This window comes from Cydia splendana, chromosome Z (assembly GCF_910591565.1).
Source record: "Cydia splendana chromosome Z, ilCydSple1.2, whole genome shotgun sequence".
Lineage (NCBI taxonomy): Eukaryota > Metazoa > Arthropoda > Insecta > Lepidoptera > Tortricidae > Cydia > Cydia splendana.
This window is the reverse complement of record NC_085987.1, coordinates 22,182,886-22,204,210: the sequence shown is the minus strand read 5'-3', so window position 1 is coordinate 22,204,210 and position 21,325 is coordinate 22,182,886. Positions and strand designations below refer to the sequence as shown.

Genomic DNA, 21,325 nt, shown 5'->3' with positions numbered 1-21,325 from the left:
ACCACAAATTAGGATAATCCCCTCGTAGTAAAAGCAGATTATAACCGCCTTGAAATGTCAGTATAGATTAACGACTCTATTTCTTTAAACAATAGACTACAAAATACACTAACTAAATAATGGCTAACCCAACTTTTTTTGCAACACTTTAAAGTGTTGAGCCACAGTTGTTAATTTCAAGTCTTTGTGCAGGTCATTGTTTCTCACATACCACGGCGCCCCAACCAACTTCCGCAAGAATTTATTTTGTAGCACCTGTAGGCTCTTCAGCTGGCGGGGAGAGGCCTGGGCGAAAGCAACCGAGGCATATGAGAACACTGTGCGGATACACACTTTATAGATGTGCAGCTTACTACGGACCGATAACTTGCTCTTCTTATTTAGAAGGCAGTGAAGTCGGCATACGTAGTAAGGTGCACGACCACGTACTGTCTTGATATGTTTATGGAAGTTTAACCGTTTGTCTAGAACTACCCCCAGGTATCTGGCCTCGCCATGGAATAGGACGATCGAAGAGGGTGATGTTGGAAATGGATGATATTAAGGATTGATATAATGTGGTGCGTGAGAATATGACCCCTACACTCTTGTCCGGATTGACTTCAACTCTCCACAGTTTACACCAATGCCCAAGAGCGTCAGATGCAGACTGCTGGATTTGAGCAATCCGACCATGGATATGCCATAAATTGCCGTATCATCGACAAACAGAGCATAATGGATGTCAGGAAGTTTTGGAATGTCGTTGATGTAAGACATGAACCTTGCGGGACGTCAGCCTTAATTGGATGAAAGGCGGAACGCGATCCTTCTACTTTATAACGAAAGCATCTGGCTGTGAGGAAATTCTCTATCAACCGGACAAGCCGATTGGGCAACCCAATATTGTATAGTTTGTATAACAAGCCCGGATGCCACACCTTATCAAATGCCTTCGCTATATCGAGGAAGATCGCTCCATTTGGGATCGCACGGCGCCCGCTAGTTATCCAAAAGAGGATGTGCTCCACAAGGCGGTGAACTTGATGGACACACGAATGACTAGCCCTGAACCCGAATTGTTCAGGTATGATGCTGTTATGAGCAGAAAGATGAGTGTGAATACGGGTAAGAATAATGCGTACGAGGTTTACCGGGTTTGGGGATCCCAATCATGTCAGCCTCCTTCCAACATGATGGGAAATGGCAGTGGATGAGAGCAACGTTGTAAATGATGAGTAGGAGAGAGAGGATTCTGTCGGGTAGTGTTTTGATCAATTTATTTGTGATTCCGTCAGACCCAGGAGCCTTTCGTAACTTCAGTCTTCGGATCTGCATCTTCAGTTCCGTCATAGTTACCTCGGGGAGTGGTGTCAGTTCGCGAGGTAAGTGAAGAGATATTTTAACCGTACCAAGCTTTCGGTACGACCGTCTGTTAGGACTTTAATACAATCAATCAATGTCAATGTCATTATATCAAAAGTGACAGACACAGACAATAGAACGTCATTTCGATTTGACGTTTGGTGGTCAGTGGAAAAATTGCCTAAATATCTCCCTTTTACTGTGAATTTCTTAACATTTTGTTTATTGAATATAATCACAAACGTTAAAAATGTCTATACGTCTAGGCGGCGCACTAAAAGAGCTCCGGATTCATCTGTGTCAAACCAATAAGCAATCTGCGGGCGTGAGGTATGCTTGATTACATAAACTATGAAACATTCATCTGACGAATATTGCTGATTAACCTAACCATTCATCCTTTTCAGGGATTTTATTCAGCAAAACTATGTATCTATCAAGAAAGAGAATCCTGGCTTTCCGATATTGATTCGTGAGTGCAGCGGAGTTGAACCTAAGATCTGGGCCCGATATGGTATGTAAAATAGTTTTGATTTAGGGATACTACCTTGTATTACTTTTTAAATATAAACTGATACGTTTATTGCCGCCATGAGGCATTCTTTTCTGGCTAGCAGGTATTTAGAGACAGTGTTGAATGTTGGCATACCCTGGTACCTATACCTTAGCAGATCACTATTTGCAAACTTGAAAATTTGATTTGCACAATCATCTTAATGTGTTATTACATATTTTATACCTTTAAACAAGCAATTCTTGCATTTTTATTTATATATAAATTTTGGGGATCTCGGAAATGGCTCTGACAATTTTGATGAAATTTGCTATATGGGGGTTTTTGGGGTCGAGAAATCGATCTAGCTAGGTCTTATCTCTGGGAAAACGCGCATTTTTGAGTTTTTATATGATTTCCGAGCAAAGCTCGGTCTCCCAGATATTATAGTATTTATCTACCAGGCTTCATTATTAAATACTAATACAAATGTTTATTTCTTAGAATATGGTAGTACAATGATGGTCAAATTACGATAAGTGCGTCATATTCTGCCTCTATCGGCGTAGAAATATTACAATTAAGTTGCTATACCTATGTGATTATTGCTAACATGCATATATATATTATAGTATTTACATGTCCAATTTAATTACGTAAGAACATATTGGCACAATAGCAGTTAAGTCAGGTTTCATTTACAATAGATTTAATTTATACTAGAAAAAAGCAGAGCTTTGTAAGGGCTCGCGGAGTTTTACTACCTAAACGTACCGGGACTGCGACTTTGATCCAGTCCGAGGCTTGTTCCATGTTCGATCGAGTGGGTACGTAATAAGTCCGTTAAGGACGCAGCTAAAAGTGAGGGCAAGAAAGAAATATACCTACTGATTGGACCCCGGTCGCTGTCCGGTACGCCAGTCTGTTACAGCTTTTACTTTGTCCATTAAAAACGTGTCCAGACGACAAAATCAAATTGCCAATATCATCCACACGTAATATACCTACAATTTCATAAGCGCTTATTACATCCTACACGGTCGCCCAGTAAGTACTTTTTGTAAGGAAGCCAACAGGCTTTCCTACATAATGTTGGGTCAGCGAGCCAATGTCCTTGAATTTATTTATGCGTCCACACCACACAATTGAGCGTAAAACTATCCCGTCTGGACACCTACTGGCGGTAATCATGCTGCTCCGCATATAAACTTACGCATAATTTGCTCTCTTAAGCGCTCATCAAGACGAGTGAGATGACCAAAACAGCGTGTGCCTATGTTGCAACAAACGTGAGTTCCACTAAATACTGCCAGGGTTCAGCTACAGCTCTATCTTGAGTATCTCCTAAGTGATCAAAAAGACGAGTCGGATGACCAAAACAGCGTGTGCCTATATTGTATAAAACCCGAGCTCCACTAGGTACTGCCAGGGTTCAGCATCAGCTATCTTGGGTACTACTCTCCCAAGTGCTCATTCTGATGAGTTGGATGTCCAAAACGGCGTGTATCTATGTTGCACCAAACCTGTGTTCTACTAGGTACAGCCAGGGTTTAGCATCAGCTCATCAACTCTATCTTGGGTACTGCTCTCCAAAATGCCCATCAAGACGTGTCGAATGACTAAAACAGTGTGTGCCTATGTTGCACCAAACCTGAGTTCTACTATGTACAGCCAGGGTTCAGAATCCGCTCTATCTTGGGTACTGCTCTCCCAAGTGCTCATCAAGACGTGTTAAATGACTAAAACAGCGTGTGCCTATGTTGCACCAAACCTGAGTTCCACTAGGTACAGCCAGGGTTCAGCATCAGCTCTATCGTACTGCTCTCCCAAGTGATCATCAAGACGTGTCGAATTACTAAAACAGCGTGTGCCTATGTTGCACCAAACCTGAGTTCCACTAGGTACTGCCAGGGTTCTGGGTCATTTTATTGAACTGCACGCCGACGTTGCAATTGGCGTGCAGTTTCCATACAAGTTGCAGTCAGGTTGTAGTCCGTCTGTATCGGCCCAAAATCGGCCGATACAAACGGACTAATATGCTTATCTTTATTTATAATTTTGGCATTTCCAATCCAAGCAATAGTAACACTAAAACTGTTTCTCGAACTGAAAATACCCGATATAAGTTTGCTAACACAACATGACTGATCAGTTCATCGGCGTCACAGAACAGAACATACGAGTAAATTGACCTCCGCAGTGAATATACAGCAAGATTGAATGTTCCAGTATTCACAGAAACTTAATTGCTAAATTGGGAATCAAACCGAGCGAAGCGAGATGGGTCAGAATCCAAAATTTAAACCCTTTTTAGGGTTCCGTACCCAAAGGGTAAAACGGGACCCTATTACTAAGACTCTGCTGTCCGTCCGTCCGCCCGTCCCTCCGTCCGTCCGTCGGTCCGTCTGTCACCAGGCTGTATCTCACGAACCGTGATAGCTAGACAGTTGAAATTTTCATAGATGATGTATTCCTGTTGCCGTTATAACAACAAATACTAAAAACAGAATAAAATAAAGATTTAAGTGGTGCTCCCATATAACAAACGTGTTTTTTGACCGAAATTAAGCGACGTCGGGCGGGGTCAGTTTGGATGGGTAACCGTTTTTATAGATAATGGTACGGAACCCTTCGTGTGCGAGTCCGACTCGCACTTGTTTGTATTCATCGTTGTTAGCACTTAGTACATTAGCACGAATTTTAATTCATATTTTTTCTAACAGATGGCGCTAGTAGTAATACAAAGTGTTATTCCTTTATTTATTTTTTTTAGGTTTATAAAATGATATTTTTATGTTTGATAACACATCTAGACATGAATTTAATTTACTATGTTAAATTTCAAACCTAACAGTGCGATAGTTTTTCCGTAAAGTGTACCACAAGAATGCATAGTTTGTCGAATAGTGATAGGGCTCGCTTCGCTCGCCCTAATTACAATAACAATTAGTGCAATAAAATAATTAGTTTATTAATAATTAAGGAGCTCATTAATTGAATAGAAACACATGTCAAGTAACCAGTCAAACATTTTTTCTGAAATTTATTTATATCTAGTGATTTTATGTAATTTTGAAAATGTATTATTTTAGTTTTGTCTGCGTTCAGTTTGAGTTTATTATCCTCTAGCCATTTAATAGCCTTACATATTTCACTATTTGCTTCGGTTTCTAGGTCAGTCATATTCCTACTTTTAATTATTAAGGTGGTATCATCGGCAAAAAGTATACAGTTGTGACTTAGGGATTCCGGTAAATCATTAATGTAAAGCAGGAATAGGAGGGGACCTAAAACGCTACCCTGTGGAGCGCCACTATTGGTTGTTTTTGGAACAGATTTATAAATGCATTTCTTATTTTTTATAATATTTTTAATTTCAACGTATTGTTTACGTCTGCACAAGTAATTTTGTAGCCAGGAGTATTAGGAGTAAGCATTACCCATAATGCCATACTTTTCAATTTTATTTAGTAGGGTTTTATGACAAACCAGGTCGAAAGCCTTATAGACTGGTTTTATTTTTCATAAAATCGATTTCGACTGGCAAATCATATTACTTTTTGGCAACCGGGTTTTTTAACCTAATTAGACCCCGCTGAATCCGAATTTGCCGGTTGCTTAATCGAAATCTTGACCGGAAGAGAGATATTTGACATTAAAGGTCCCTTTTTTTAGTTTTTCGTAAATAACTCTTAAACGGTGGCGCATAGCAAAAAATGTTCTATTACATAAGTAATCTGCATAAAATTGCCTACAAGAAAGATTCAGTACAATTTTTCGCTAGGATCAATATTCAAAGAGATATTAACGCGGGAAATTTAATTATAATCACTTCTAAGGTCCCTTTTTTTAGTTTTTCGTAAATAACTCATAAACGGTGGCCAGTATCAAAAAATGTTGTTAAACGATAATAATCTACACAAAATTTTGAACAAAAAAGATTCAGTACACTTTTCGCAGGGATCAATATTTAAAAAGATAATAAAGAGGGAAAGTTCTAGTATAATAAATTCTAAGTTTCCTTGTTTTTATTTATTCGTTAATAATTTGAAAAGTGTGACTCATAGCAAAAAATATCTTATATGTACATAAATAATAAACATAATATTTCCTACAAGAAACATGTAGAACACTTTTCGCTAGGGTCAATATTTAAAAAGACAGAGCAGCGGGTAAGTTATAAATAATCAATTTTAAAGTCCCTTTTTAGTTTTTTGTAAATAACTCGTAAACGGTGTCCCATAGCAAAACAGGTTTTTAAGAATAAATTATCTACATAAAATTTTCTCCAAAAAATATCTGGAATACTTTTCTCTAGGATCAATATTTAAAGCGATATTAAAGGAAGAAAGTTAATTACAATCAGTTCACAGGTCACTTTTTTTAGTTTTTCGTAAATAACTCGTAAACGTACAAATTTTCAAGTCATTGTCTCAAAATTATACATATTTGCACCATGCAGGATTAAAACTTTAGGATCCGAATAGAGATGCACCGGATATTCGGTTACTATCCGGTATCCTATCTCGCCCTTATTTTAATATCCGGCCGGATACCGGATAGTAACTATGCTTGATATCGGAATATAATCGTACGCGATTATTATTTTAAAACAATTTAAACGTTCCATTCATTAGCTCGCGCACTAATTTCGTACCTAGTGACAGACCTATATGAGTCCGCGCGAAAGTTCATTACGAAACAGGTCAAAACTTCCACAATGCGCACCTGAAAAACCGGAATGTAGGTATATTTCCGCCGGCCGAATATTCGGCGGCTGAATACCGAATATTCGGCCTATGGTCAGGCCGTACATCCGGTATCCTGTATGCGGCCAAACAACTATCCGTTGCATCTGTAGTTCCGGATATGATAAGTTATTTAATTAGCGTTTTATTTTTGTGTAAATGCTGTCATTTAACAGCTGTACCGATATTCGGAACCTACGAATAATATTGAAACATGTTTGTTATCGCCTGGTGGTGGGAAGACGCCAAACCAATGTGATTATACATAATATGTATAGGATATTATCCTATGATATACTTATTATGTGTATGTAATATAATTATATTATGAGTGTTTAATTAATTATGTAGTACGTACACCCTTTATTGTAACACCTGTGAGGAGAGAGATATTTAGTAAAGTATACAATTTGATAGGTACATTTTGTAAAATTAACATTTATTGTATTTATTTATTTATTTCAAATATAAAATTGCACCTTACATCTAATGCCAAAACGGCACAATTTGGAACACATTAACAACATAAAGCATTTTTAACATTATTTATAACAATACAATATAGAGCTAAGACACATGTATTCATTATGGTATGGTACTCTTAGGCATCTCTCTTTCTAATATCCTCTTGCACTTTCACATCACTATTCCGGATCGTTTTTATTTGCTAGATAATTTAACGGACAACTATAGTACATTGTAGGAGAGGACGTAAAACCGCTAAAAGATGGACGAGTGAGTTTGAGGGCCGACACGTTGGTGGAGGCCCTCGAATAATACGACTCCATCTTTAGCGTTTCCGGCCGAGGCATTACATAGTGCTTTTCACGACTACTGCGAGGAAATAAGGAAACATTTGCATAACTATAAGTACTAGCCCGCGATTTCTCTGGTAGCAAATTACTAGCCACTGCCTGTGCAGTCTCTTGAATTTGGGTAGGCGTCAGCGTAAGAATATCATTTTCTTCACTAGAAGAACTCATTTTTATAGCGAGCGTAGATACGTGTTTCTTATATTTTATAATACTATCCAATTCAGTGAGAATTTTCCAATCCCGCCTTTTTTCTTTTTTATCACATTTAAGAGGCGTTTTTCAGTTGTTTGCTTCAAACCGACTCTAAACTTAGAAGCGTTTTTGCTAAAAAACCACAAACAGCTACAAAAGTAAAAAACGCCTTAAGCGTGAATCGAATGAACTGACTGAATGAATGAATAGTTTGACATTTCGTTTTTTTTTTAACAAGATATTGGTCCTATAAATAACCTAAATTTATTTTTGAAGGAAAAAGTTGCGCCAAAAAAGACCTTTTATTGATTTTTATGTTTTAAATTATACTCATTGCTGTAGCGAACTGTCACCAATGACAGATGATGATAACAATGAAACATTGTAGTAGTGGTGGTTCAGGTGCTACAGCTATTGCCTACTTTCCAGCTTGGTTTTAGACCATCTATTGCCACATTTCCGAACAGTGGCGTGAAAAATTTAATTATTTATTTCGAGCGGCATAAGCCGTTAGAAACTGTTTTTCACCACACCAGCTCGGAAAGGCATACTTTGCGCTTCGAAAACTGAGAGCAAAGTTTCATTTTAGTCACAAGTGAGGCAAAGGAATCAAATGCAAATTTTGAGTTGTTTTCTTATATTTGCTGGTAGAATTGACTTTTAAATCATAAATATTTAATTAATTAATTTGTATTTGATTTTGTATGATATTTTTACATTTAATATTTGCTTCGGTTTGGTATGGTGAAACATTTTGTGTTTCACTTGGGGCAAATTTTGTTTAACCCTCGCAACGCTCAAGATTCCTTGTTTCGAATGTTTTACTTGCTCAAGTATCAATATTAGCACGAGCGGTTAAACAACAACTTTGCCCCCTTGTAAAATAAATAACTATTTCAATATAGTCAGCTAAACTGAGGTACAAATTCAAAAACTCACCAGCAGTTTAGCTTCACGACCTTCCAGATGGAAAAACAGCAAGCCAATGACTTGAAAATTTGCCTTGTATAACTGACAAAGCAACCTGCCTGTGTGGTGGGAGTGTAGGAGCGAGGGACGTATATGCTAGAAAAGGGCAATACGACCTACGACAGTGTTGCCACTCTCAATTAGAGATGCAAATGATGCAATGGATAGTTTTTTGGTCAGATACCGGATATTCGGCCTGACCGTCGGCCAAATATTCGGTATCCGACCGCCGAATCTTCGGCCGGCGGAACAATAAAAAAAATAAAAAATCATTTATTTCATACCTTGGTTCATACACTTACACCAAAAAACTAATTAACTACAAACTAAATTTAACAATACCTACATTTCGGTTTTTAGGTGCGCATTGTGCAGGTTTTAACCTGTTTCGTGGTGAACGTTGGCGCGGACTCATTTCTGTTCGAAATGAGTAGGTACCTACGCGTGCAAGTGAGTGGATGTTTAAATTGTTTTGAAATAATAAACGAGTAATGTACAATATGACAGTGACTGTTTCTTAAATCCAATTTGTTTACTCTGAAATCAAGCAAAGTTACTTTCCGGTATCCGGCCGGGTATATTATTCTGAGGTTCCAAATATCGGTACAGTTGTTTAATTGTTGCTTAATTTGGAGATTGACCCCAATTTCATTTCTGATCAAATCGGTCGATTTGATCATCCCGTCTGGACTTCACTTAACAGCCGTAACACATTACCGCGCCGTTCAGGGTCACGGTGCGCCAAACCATAGCCTGATGTCATGTATAATGTACTTAGTCCAAAATTATGTTATTTATATGCATTAAACGTTAAATCTGAACCAATTCGATTACTATTCTATAGTGAAACACATTCAGCTTGACTAGAAAAAGCGCGGCAATTTTAAAACATGTATAAGTAAAAAGCATTTAAGGTTTCAATAGCGCTCAGAGACCTGACTTTTATCTCGATATCGTAATTTTCTAGCGACAAATCCATTATCTATACAAAATTGTCGCAAAAATGTTATCGCTTGTATATCGTGGTACAGGATAGGATGGAGCCATATACTTTACTACTTGCTTGCAAGTATCGTAATTAAACAGTGCTAAGTAATTAAATACGCAGAATGTATTTTTATGTCATAAATAATGTATTTATTTAATGTTAATTCAGTATTAATTATAGTATGTATATTGTTTTATCCACAAATATGAATAATTGTAGTTAATTTACCAATAAAACATAATTTATACGGCCACAAATAAAATATTAAAAGCTTCTAAAGTCTGTTTGGTTATATCTACATGGAAACGAAGTCATTTCAAATTATAAAAACATTAACTGAACACCTTATTGCCGCCTGCAGTCACCGCTCGCCGCTCAGCTATCCGCTGACGTTAATACCACGGCCTTACGTTTTGTGACACTGAGTCACGACAGTCACGTCAGGGGAGCGACACGGTTCGGTGCGCTTGCGTTCAGTCGAGTTTTGGAATATTACTGCAAATTTTTGTTGTTTGTTAATTTGTTGGTTATTGTTGTTTGTTAATTTGTTGGTTATGGTGTCGACTTTTATTGCCCTAGTCGCCAAATGATGTTGCTAGTGAAATTTTAACCGACACCACACGGTAAAAATAAGTTTAACAATAATTACTCAATTAAACATCGACTAAAAACGGTATTTCTAATACATAACTTATATTTTTTGCTATTCAATTAAAGAGTACTAACAAAATCCTAACTCAATTAATTAGTGCAAATATTTTAAGGTTTGCGATTCCTGCTCGGCCTTGCGTCGCAAGGTGCCCGGTACCACTGTATTGCAGCAATAACTAGAATGCTTACTTTAGGGAAAATTAGCAACTGTCATTTTTGATAATTACATTTTAGTGGTGAGGGGTGGTACTTAAATGACCGCTATTGAAACCTTAAATGGTTTAAACTTATAGGCGCGAAGATTTGATTTCCCTAAGAAAATTTTAATTTCGCGTCTTTTTCTGCTATCAAATTGGGTGTGTGTCAGTATAATAGCCCTATATTTAAATAATAGGCCTATTATTGTATTAAATTTAACGCGCACGCAAAGACGGAAAGCCTGCAATTAGGTAAAATTTCCTTTCTTATTTACAGCACTCTGGCCCAGATTAAAGCTGATAATTAGTTCGAATCTAGTCTCCCATATTTTTTACGTTCACTGGTACATATGTTTTGACCGAGTAAATAGTAAATATACTAAATACTTTTTTAAATATTCGCGCTCGGGGCGATGGAAGTTTCATCGTTCCGTCGCCCCGCTCCATGCAACGACCAATCGCGTCAGCTCGCTGGCTCGTGCGCGGCAACTTTAAAGCAACGATAACGTTTTTGATGGTTTTTTGTGTTACGAATCATATTTCAAGCCGATTTTTACAGTATTCGACGAAAGAGAACTCATAATGAAAATCCCATATGATATTGATCTATTACCATTTTTAACTAGGCAATTAATGCACAACCCCATAAAACCCACCATACGGTATTATTTAGTGTACGATTAAATTGCAACGCTTGTACTTATTGTAATTTGGAAATAATGAGGGAAAAAATAGCCTATTACCATTTTTGAGGACGGAAATATACTGAATTTAATAATAACCGTAGGTTACTTACTTTAAATGTAGGATACAGAGTTATTTTTTGTGTGATTCATGCTTAATGTCATAAAGCAAATATTTATCTATGAGTATAATTTTAAAAAATGACATTAATATTTTTTACAAATTTTCTGTGATTTTTTATATTTTTACATTTTTTTTTAAATACCTAAATGTAATATATTTATTTGGATTATGTGTCGACGTAATCACTAGATTTATTATCTGTCCCATACACCGAAAATTTCAGCTATTACTAATTATTTCCATTCCGCCATACTAGCCGAGCGTACCTTTCTTGACCTATTTGCTATGGGACACCGTTTACGAGTTATTTACAAAAAACTAAAAAGGGACTTTAAAATTGATTATTTATAACTTACCCGCTGCTCTGTCTTTTTAAATATTAATCCTAGCGAAAAGTGTTCTACATGTTTCTTGTAGGTAATTTTATGTTTATTATTTATGTATAAGATATTTTTTGCTATGAGTCACACTTTTCAAATTATTAACGAATAAATAAAAACAAGGAAACTTAGAATTTATTATACTAGAACTTTCCCTCTTTATTATCTTTTTAAATATTGATCCCTGCGAAAAGTGTACTGAATCTTTTTTGTTCAAAATTTTGTGTAGATTATTATCGTTTAACAACATTTTTTGATATTGGCCACCGTTTATGAGTTATTTACGAAAAACTAAAAAAAGGGACCTTTAGAAGTGATTATAATTAAATTTCCCGCGTTAATATCTCTTTGAATATTGATCCTAGCGAAAAATTGTACTGAATCTTTCTTGTAGGCAATTTTATGCAGATTACTTATGTAATAGATCATTTTTTGCTATGCGCCACCGTTTAAGAGTTATTTACGAAAAACTAAAAAAAGGGACCTTTAATATCAAATATCTCACTTCCGGTCAAGATTTCGATTAAGCAACCGGCAAATTCGGATTCAGCGGGGTCTAATTAGGTTAAAAAAACCCGGTTGCCAAAAAGTAATATGATTTGCCAGTCGAATCAAGAAGGAGAGCGATTTTGAATTTTTATGTCTAGTCTATTACTTATTATGATGATTAGCTTATTTCGTTTCTTCAAATGAGAACAACTTAACACAGAAAATATTTTTTTATTAAAAATGTACAGTGTATGTCAAAGATTTAAAATTGTTACAATGTTAAATTTTTTCCCTTTTTACAAAGGAGTAAGGTGCAAAAGTGTAAACATATCCAAGCAATGACACTGACTTTGCTATTAAACAACTGATGTTGTCACAATGTTTCACTTTTAGTTCCATTTGTTTAATTACAAGCTTTTTATTAACTTGCAATGTGCCTATGTATGTTTGTAAGGGTCAAATCTTACAAGTTCAAATTGACCCATTTCCCGGTTTCCGGTGAAGAAGAAAATTTGCATACATATGTAATTCGGGTGGCAATGCAATATTATGGTACAATTAAGCTGATCTGATGATGGAAACAGAAGGTGGCCATAGCAACTCTGTGATAAAACAATGTAACCTAACTGTGATTGAAGTTTTTAGAATTGTCTTGATGAGTATTTAGTTGCCTGTGGAAAGAAAAGTACAGTCAGCAATAACAGCTTATACCAAAAATGAAATTTTGCCAAAAACTTATTTTTAGTATTTATTTATTTCTGAACTGCAACAATTGGAATAAATTGTTTTACAATATATTAGATGACTTTTGATACTGAGATAGTTAAGAGTCCCCAGGAAATTCCATAGTATAGTTTATTTTATTTATTTGGAAAGCAATCAATGAAGTAGTCATGTTATATTATAAAACATTTAGTAATTGCAAGTAGCACAATGTGATGGTGCTTAATTCTAAACATTTCTTACCTTACAGCAAGAGCATGTGAAACAGTAACTCCATTAAGTAATTTAACTGCCACTCAAGTTATGGAAGTATTTAGAAAACTGGCCGGGTAACTACCGAAATATCAGTAACATGATTATTATAGTAACAAAATTATTTAGTCATCTTCTAAAAGGCCTGTTAGACTGTTTCTTTTTAGCGTTTTATAGTTTGTGCGTATTTACTTTTACATGATTTGTACCTATACAATTAAAAAAATTATGTATTAACTGACACTGGCCTTTTAATACTCGTATATGTATCCTGAGTCAGATGAAAGTTTTGTCATTAGACTGATAATAGTTTTTTTTTTCTCTAAAAAGATGTGTTCGAATTTGATACCAACCGAGTAGTAGTTTGTTTTTTTAATATTAGTAGTAGATATATATATTAAGTTTTAGTTAGAGAATTAGATTAATTGCTTTACACTAAAAACGACTTCTTATTTATACTACCAGGGCCTGGATAATCTTTTCGACAGGGTCACTCTATTAAATTGTTGCCCAGTTACCTATAATTACCCTATCGATAAAGCATATTGCATAAGGTATCACTTTATCCCACCAAAAACATAAACGTGAAAGAATGCCAAGTTCGTTAACGGTTTCGCTAATAAAAGAAGTGGGATCTAACTGGAAACCAATTCTTTTAAGGTCCATCTTGCTGAGGGAGAGTCACCGTCTGCCGAAGGCAAAATGGGATACTGTTTTAGGGTCATTACCTCATTCCCCTGGCCTTACCTATTCAAAAATTCCCACGGGATTCTGCTTTATTAGCATCTCATTTTTTTCATTTTTGGTGACTGTAACCTGTGCCAATTTTTATCTATAACCAAAACTGCTTAGCGGAATTTCCGAATAAATATTGCCAGGGGAATGAGATTGTTGAGGAATGACTCTTTATAAGAATTTTACCTACCGTCTTTCCATTCAATAGCCCAGTAATTATTTCATCGATTTCACCCAATAACCAGCATTTTAGATTTCATTAACCTTCAGTTTTTCAACATGGCGGGTGCTCTTGACACGGGTGGGGCAGGCAGCATGTGCTTGGTGTACCCCTAAACTGTCGAAAGGGACTTTACGTGTAGGGTTCGACACCGTGCACGGCTCAAATATCTCAAATGTCCAAAATACTATACGGAAAATCGTTTTATGTAGTCATAAGTATTATTTATTAACAGCTCCCGCAAATTTGTCCGCGTGAACCTATTTAATCGCACTCTAATAGCGATTTTCATTTCCCATTATAAATGTATTGCTTTTACGTGACTAAGTTATAACACCCACACATAATGTGAGGATTTGAGGAATAAGTCATTTACTTAATAAGGTCAATACGGGTAAGTACTTGGTTAAATATGGCTGGCCTTCACATTGGGCCTGTTTACACATTGATTACTGTTTATTGCGAGGTCATACATTGGCCACTAAACGCGAGTAGCAAATGTATGAACTTGCAATAAACACTAATTCATGTATAAACAGGGCCTAATGTGAAGGCTAGCCACACTTACCCGTATGGACCTTACCTTCTGATTTAATTTCATTTTGAGGAAGTTTAAATATATTTTTTGAATACTCGAGTGCTTTTAAAGGTTAGTTCCTGATTCGCCGCATTCTTGTTTCGTCGGATTCTCAATCTCATATACTCAGATTGTGATATCCTAAAGTAAATCCGGCGAATCGGGACCTACCTTTAATCATTTCCGCATTTCATCTGGAATTTTAGATCTGATTATTATGTACCTACATAATATTTTTTTGGTATATATTTCAGATAAAGGAATGGAGCGCAGCACAATTCTCACAAATTTATCAGCTGGGGATGTTTTGGCCGCCATTAAAAAGCTTGTAAAATAAAACAAAACCAATGTAATTAATAATAGAAGGTGTAGAAAAATGCATATGTTGGTAAATTAAAAACAGATTTTCATTTAAGTACTTCTTTATTTCTTAGTCATCTACTGATTCTCAACTACTTAAATACCAACGGTTGTGTACAGTCAGCAAAACCATTAGCTATTAGCACCCCTGCATACATGTTTGTATGCAGTGATTTTAAGCATAGTTATACCTCATGTTATTGTATGTGCAAAGTTTCATTACAATCCAACACGTAGTTTTAAAATGAGAGCGAAACTCCGTTTGTATGGGAAGGTGAACTCCGGCCTAGATTGCTGCGAACTCTTAAACATTGTTTGTCATTGTCACCTCGATTGCTAAATATTGTACCTAGATACAAATTCCATAGAAAGTAGAGGATACAATTTTTATTACATATATTTGATGTAATGATTCAGACATGTAAGAAAATATTAGTAGTTCGAAGTTGAATGCAAATTTCGCACTGCCCCTCCTTCGAATAGAACTGGGGGCCTTATACATATAGGTATATACATATATGTATACTCGTACTAGGTACCCGCATGGAGTCAGATACTCTTTGATAGAAACAGACTTCCGTGTGCACTTCATGTTGCAGGCGTTTTTGAAACGAACCACTATGTAATAATACCAGTGCACTACAAAAATCTGGCTATAAATATTTGGAAGACTTTTTAGTTCAATTCCTGGACCCCGTTTTGTTAGCTGTTTCCATTTTACAAGTCTAAACATTAGTCAAAAGTTTCGTGCTGCTGGCCTACGCCTATAAACCAAAGTTGTAACTTTACAAAACAGAACCCTGAACTTTTTGCAAAGGACTGTGACACTGATGTAGGCATCTTATTCCTTACTGCATAGCTGGTAATCCAAATAGCTCTGGTTGAAATTTAGACAAAGTAGGAAGAACTATGGTGGCATGTTCAGTCAGTTTTCTATCTAAATGGGGGTCGGGCACCATAACCACTTGCATGCCAGCTGAAATTCCCGCTGTGACGCCGTGTGGAGAGTCCTCGAAGACCAAGCACTGAAATGATGCAGCAGGAGTTTGAGCTAATGTCTAGCAGTAAGTAAGTATTTTAGGGTGGTTCACGTTTGTATGGGAAAAATTCAAACTCTAGTTAGAAGAAGCGGCACCCCCTCATTTTGTTACACTTGTTATCTTGACAAAATACGCCAAGTTTTGTAATCTTATCTCAACTACAAGGGGGTGCTACAACACTTTGAAATTTTTCAAAGTTGTATGAAATCCAAAAAAAAAAGTATTTATTATTCAGAATTTTATTTAAGTATCTGGTTTCACACTATTTGCACATGTGATTTATAAGTTTTTAAGTAGAAAAACATTTTTATTTCTATTTTTTATAATTTTTCAAAAGTAAGATTTTTATTTTTTTTTAGATTTTTATGTAAGTAGTGGTTTTCACATTATTTGAAAGTGTGATTTAAAAGTTATTAAGTAAAAAAATATTTTTATTTCTAGTTTTTATGATTTTTTTAGGTGAAATTCAAAAAATACTAAGTATTTGTATAAACATTCCGTAAATATTAAAGAACTTCAGTTTTGAGAAGCATATTAAGGTTTGAGAAAAGGTCTATGGAAGAAAATCCTTACTAGATTCTAAACAATAAAGAATGTCTGTATTTTGAGGGTTCCATGCAAGGAGGACATATAGTATGTCTGTCTCTGTCAGGGGCTTTATGTCAAGAACCATAACCCCCATGTTTACAATTCATTTGTTTACGTTACATGTCCATCTTTGGGTCACTAATTTACATATGTGTACCAAATTTCAACTTAATTGGTCCAGTAGTTTCCGAGAAAATAGGATGTGACAGACAGATAGACGCACGAGTGATCCTATAAGATAAGGGTTCCGTTTTTTCCTTTTGAGGTAAGGATCCCTAAAAATACATTGTTAAAAATTGGGTAATGTACGGAACCCTTGGAACGCGAGTCCGACTCGCACTTGGCCGGTTTTTTTATATTGCTGCAATAACAAACAATAAAATTAAAATAAATAAGAGGCTCCCACACAACGTTTTTCTATTCCTTTTTTGGGTGTTTTGGTCCCAATCTTCTTAGGTTTGTTTTTGTTTTTAATTAATTGAACATATCGTCAGGTGACAAGCAAAACTCACTACTTACTAAAAAAATATTAAACAAAAATCAACCTTATTTAGGTATTAATATGGTTCACTATGGCTATTAACTTGTGGTAGTAATTAGTGAGTTTTGCTTGTCACCTGATGATATACATAATTACATATAAACATTAGGTGACATGTTGGTGACATGACTGTAATTAATTTATGCTTTGGGGTCATTCCATAATAAACGCTACTAAGGGTTCAAAAATGAAAATTAGTTTAAGAAGTCAACACTAACCTATTTCCATAGAAAACATACCAAACCTTCATGTCAGAAAAAAAAAACCGAAAAAAAAACAATTTTTACGTGCTTTTCATGTACTTGATCGCAACGTTTAAATGATAGGCGTAAAACTAATTTTATACAGCGATATTGGCAAGACTAATTAAAAAGAAAGTAACTGTAAACTGTTAGAAATTTCCCGCAGTTATTTCAGGTAAAATATCGTAATTTTATAATTTGTCTTTAAAAATATTAAAAAGCATGGATTAATCGGCTTTTAGAAGAGTATTCTAGACTGTGGTCTCAAAGTAACACCCGAAACGAAAAAGAGATAAAAGTATGTGTAACTTTTCCCGTAATTAACTATAGCCAAACATGTTTTGCCAAAGAAAGGCTATGATGTGAACCTATACAAATGTGTAATAGTTGTTGTTTTAGCGTCTGCTTTAGTCGTATGTTTTAAAGTTTGAAGTTGTGTAACACCCGAAACGTGTTGATCGTCCGCCTGTCAGTCCCCGGCTTTTCTCCGTGATGGTTAGTGCTAGAAAGCTGCAATTTGTCATGGATACATAAATCAATCATGGCGACAAAGTAGTAACACAAAAATTACAAAAAATATTTTTTTTTAGGTTTGCTCCTGTACAAAATATTTTTAATTTTTTTGCGACTTTAATCCTGTGATGTGGGGTGTCGTTGGATAGATCTTTCAAAATGAATAGGTGTCACCATCAACCATTTTTTGATTAAGTGAATATTTTCGGTAATATTCGCATCGAAAGAAAAATAATTATGATATCTTCGAGAAACAGTTTTTATTGTTAAGATTAATGTATTTTATAATCATTCAGCATTTATTACTTATGTTTTTAATCGAATTTATTAAAAAGACAATAATTTCAATAAAATGAGCCATAATTTCGTATAAATCTGTCTTAATTTCGTACTCGTAACACCCGAAACGAACCATGAGTAACACCCGAAACAGGTAATTTATTTTATTAAAATTAATTGAAAAGTGATACTAAGTGTTACTTCAGTTTTTCAGTAGACTATACTAACTATTATTACTTGACATAAATAAAACTGGAGGTTACTTGACAAAATTCGCTAAATTATGCATTTTGCTACTGATGGTCAGAAGGTATAGGCCAATTCCCGTAACGCCCGAAACAGCTACTTTTTAGTGAGTCTCTCGTTATTGCTCTTATACTTTAATTATGTGTGTACAGGAAAAGAAAATATTATCAAAGTAGTAGATGAATCAATAGTTATAACCTCCTAGTTCCTGTTACAATATCGAATAAAACCTTATTTTAAGAGTTCAAGTGTAACACCCGAAACGGTGGAATGACCCTTTGGTGATTACCTGGGATGGGTGTGGTTTGTCAGGAAATCGCGCAGCAGCAACTAGAAATATGTCCGGATTTGGCTTTCCAAATTTTACCTCTGGGTCACTACTTCCCATGACCATATGGTTAAATAAATTGAAAAACTCTTTATGTGCAGCTACCTTAGTAACCACAGATCTTTTACTAGAGGAAGTTGCTAATGCAAATGGAACTTTGCTTTTGTGCAAGTGCTTTATTAATTTTTCTGCCCCTGAAACAGCCCAAAAAATTACCATTATCATTTCAAACTCCCGACAAACTAAATGAGTGCCATCTAGCAAGTTGATCTAAGACCATCTTGATAAACAACATATTTGATATCTATAATGCCATGAGAATACCACAGATAGTTGGGGGTTAAAAACAGTGGTATTGTGTGAACTAATCTAGCTGTAGGTAAAGTCAAATCTGAGTTGGCTGGCTCCCATGGGATCTCGTCCAGTGTGAGGCCATGCTACACCAACTGATTAATATACATTCAAGCATCTGTCTTTGAAATTAGCATTAATAAAAACAAGTAACATACCATCTAACAGCGGACTGCCAGCAAGCATTGTATCGCCTAGTTCCAGTAATTGATTTCTAAATTGTTTTGCAGATACTGGAAGATTTAATTCCTTGCATAGAATCTCAGACAAACGCTGCTCAGTTCCTCCTAAAACCTTCATCATAAGTTCATCCGTGTATTCATGTCCATATGCTGCACACAGCTGAGTGACCATTTTCTTGTAGACAAGTTCTGTATCTGGAAAACAAATCATAATATTAGTTTTCTCATCATAATAAGTAATAATAACACAAGACTACGAAAATACACACCACAGAAACAATTGGTCGAAGTTTTGCAAACGAGAACCAACCCCACAATAACAATTTAGAAAATCAAACCTTAATGTTAAAACATGAAGTAAAATGTTGAATGAAGTTTTAGTGGGGGTTGGTTCCCGTTTGCTGAATTACATTCAATTACAAAGGAATTTGGTGCTCAGGGAAAGAATTGAATATCAATTTCTAATTTACTAGCTTCTGCCCGCGACCTTGTCTGTGTGGGATGATTGATAAAAACTACCCTGTCCTTCCTTGGGCCTCAAACTATCTTCATACCAAATTTCATCAAAATAGGTTTAGTTGCGCACCATAGCTGGGAAACTATGATATAAAAGCTTGATGCGAGATTGACTGACCAGAGCAGACTTTAAGAATGGTGCTGAGTAATTGTAGTTAATAATAGGTGTACCTAGGCTAGGAAGTATGTGTGGAAATAGAAGAGTCAGAGAATGTACAGATTCCATTACATTCCACAACTCTTCTCTTTTTGCATAGACTCTATACTTACTTTAAACTTGAAATCAGAATTATTTCTGGTAAAGGCCTTATTACATCTATCAATCACATCTTCAAGTCACTTCCTAAAGGAGGCTAAAAGTACCTACATAAGGTTGGGATTCCAGACAAAGCTTTCCATATCACGAAATATCAAAATATTGTTAAGGCAAGCACCTATTTTCAGTCCGAACGAAACTTATTACCTCACGAGACTATCTTATGCCTTTAAATGAGCAATTCTTGTAGTATAATATATTTATATTCGGAGGTCTCGGAAACTGCTCTAACTATTTCTATTAAATTTGCTATTTATTTGGTTTTCAGGGGCGAAAAATCGATCTAACTAGGTGTTATCTCTGGGGAAACGCGCATTTTCATTATTTATACGTTTTTCAAGCAAAGCACGATCTCCAATATATTTTGGTTTGATAGCATAAACCTATATAATATAATCTTCTTCTTCTTCGTCGAAACCTTTTGACTGAGGGTATATAATATAATAATAGACTCAAATTATAAAAACCAAACTACTTACCTAAAAGTAGACCATCCATATCAAAAATGCAATGCGTAACACTTCGAAACTTGTTCGTTGACAAAAATCGTCTTCCGACCGTTTTAAAGACAATTTTAGTACAAAAATACATAGTGGATTTTACTTTCAATGGTTATGTAAACTTAGAATAAAAGTTAGTAAGTTTCTTCTCGATATTTGATTGTTATATTTAATTCTTAGGAAAATAATGTATAATAAATATATTTACGATATATATAAGTAAACTAAATTTGTTTTATTTCCCATGTAAGGCACTTAAAATAAAACTCGAACACCATTCCCTAATTAACTTTACTTCCTACTACTAAACCGACAACCGAACCGACTGAGCGGCACGTTACCAAACAGAAGTAGGATCGTATAGAAGTGGTTTACGCGTGCCTCCGTGAGGGACAAAACATACGCAAATGCGACACTGTGATTGGTCGACGTCATTTGTTGTCCACCATAATCCATACTAAAAAACCGGACAAGTGCGAGTCGGACTCGCCCACCGAGGGTTCCGTACTTTTTAGTATTTGTTGTTATAGCGGCAACAGAAATACATCATCTGTGAAAATTTCAACTGCCTAGCTATCACGGTTCATGAGATACAGTCTGGTGACAGACGGATGGACGGACGGACAGCGGAGTCTTAATAATAGGGTCCCGTTTTTACACGACTGCCCAAAAAAATGATTGTTGTTGTTGTTGTTGTTGTTGTTGTTGTTGTATTGTTTTCAGCGTTCATGTTTGTATGTATA

General features: G+C 35.6%; 2 protein-coding genes across 3 annotated transcripts; one reads left to right on the top strand and one right to left on the bottom strand.

Annotated features, from left to right (window-relative positions):
- Nucleotides 1-1,488: 1,488 nt before the first annotated feature.
- Nucleotides 1,489-14,980, top strand: LOC134804908 (NADH dehydrogenase [ubiquinone] 1 alpha subcomplex subunit 2). Of its 2 annotated transcripts, XM_063778228.1 has the most exons (4): nt 1,489-1,674; nt 1,752-1,858; nt 13,047-13,125; nt 14,835-14,980. In XM_063778228.1, the coding sequence occupies exons 1-4, from the start codon at nt 1,595-1,597 to the stop codon at nt 14,836-14,838; spliced, it is 270 nt and encodes an 89-aa protein (XP_063634298.1). In that variant the 5' UTR covers nt 1,489-1,594; the 3' UTR covers nt 14,839-14,980. The 2 variants fall into 2 exon arrangements, with proteins under 2 accessions (XP_063634298.1, XP_063634297.1); XM_063778227.1 differs by lacking the exon at nt 13,047-13,125.
- A 52-nt stretch (nt 14,981-15,032) lies between these two features.
- Nucleotides 15,033-20,882, bottom strand: LOC134804875 (probable pseudouridine-5'-phosphatase). The gene is made up of 4 exons (XM_063778181.1): nt 20,562-20,882; nt 19,227-19,445; nt 18,679-18,911; nt 15,033-15,965 (listed from the first exon to the last, which is right to left on the bottom strand). The coding sequence occupies exons 1-4, from the start codon at nt 20,671-20,673 to the stop codon at nt 15,789-15,791; spliced, it is 741 nt and encodes a 246-aa protein (XP_063634251.1). The 5' UTR covers nt 20,674-20,882; the 3' UTR covers nt 15,033-15,788.
- Between the last annotated feature and the right edge of the window lie 443 nt (nt 20,883-21,325).

Coding starts and splice junctions, on each gene's coding strand:
- LOC134804875 (XM_063778181.1), bottom strand. CDS start 20,673: ATGTATTTTTGTACTAAAATTGTCTTTAAAACGGTCGGAAGACGATTT. Junction 19,446..20,561: donor TATGGATGGTCTACTTTTAG/GTAAGTAGTTTG, acceptor TTTGTTTTCCAG/ATACAGAACTTGTCTACAAG. Junction 18,912..19,226: donor TGGCAGTCCGCTGTTAGATG/GTATGTTACTTG, acceptor GGGCTGTTTCAG/GGGCAGAAAAATTAATAAAG.
- LOC134804908 (XM_063778227.1), top strand. CDS start 1,595: ATGTCTATACGTCTAGGCGGCGCACTAAAAGAGCTCCGGATTCATCTG. Junction 1,675..1,751: donor AAGCAATCTGCGGGCGTGAG/GTATGCTTGATT, acceptor CATCCTTTTCAG/GGATTTTATTCAGCAAAACT. Junction 1,859..14,834: donor TAAGATCTGGGCCCGATATG/GTATGTAAAATA, acceptor TATATATTTCAG/ATAAAGGAATGGAGCGCAGC.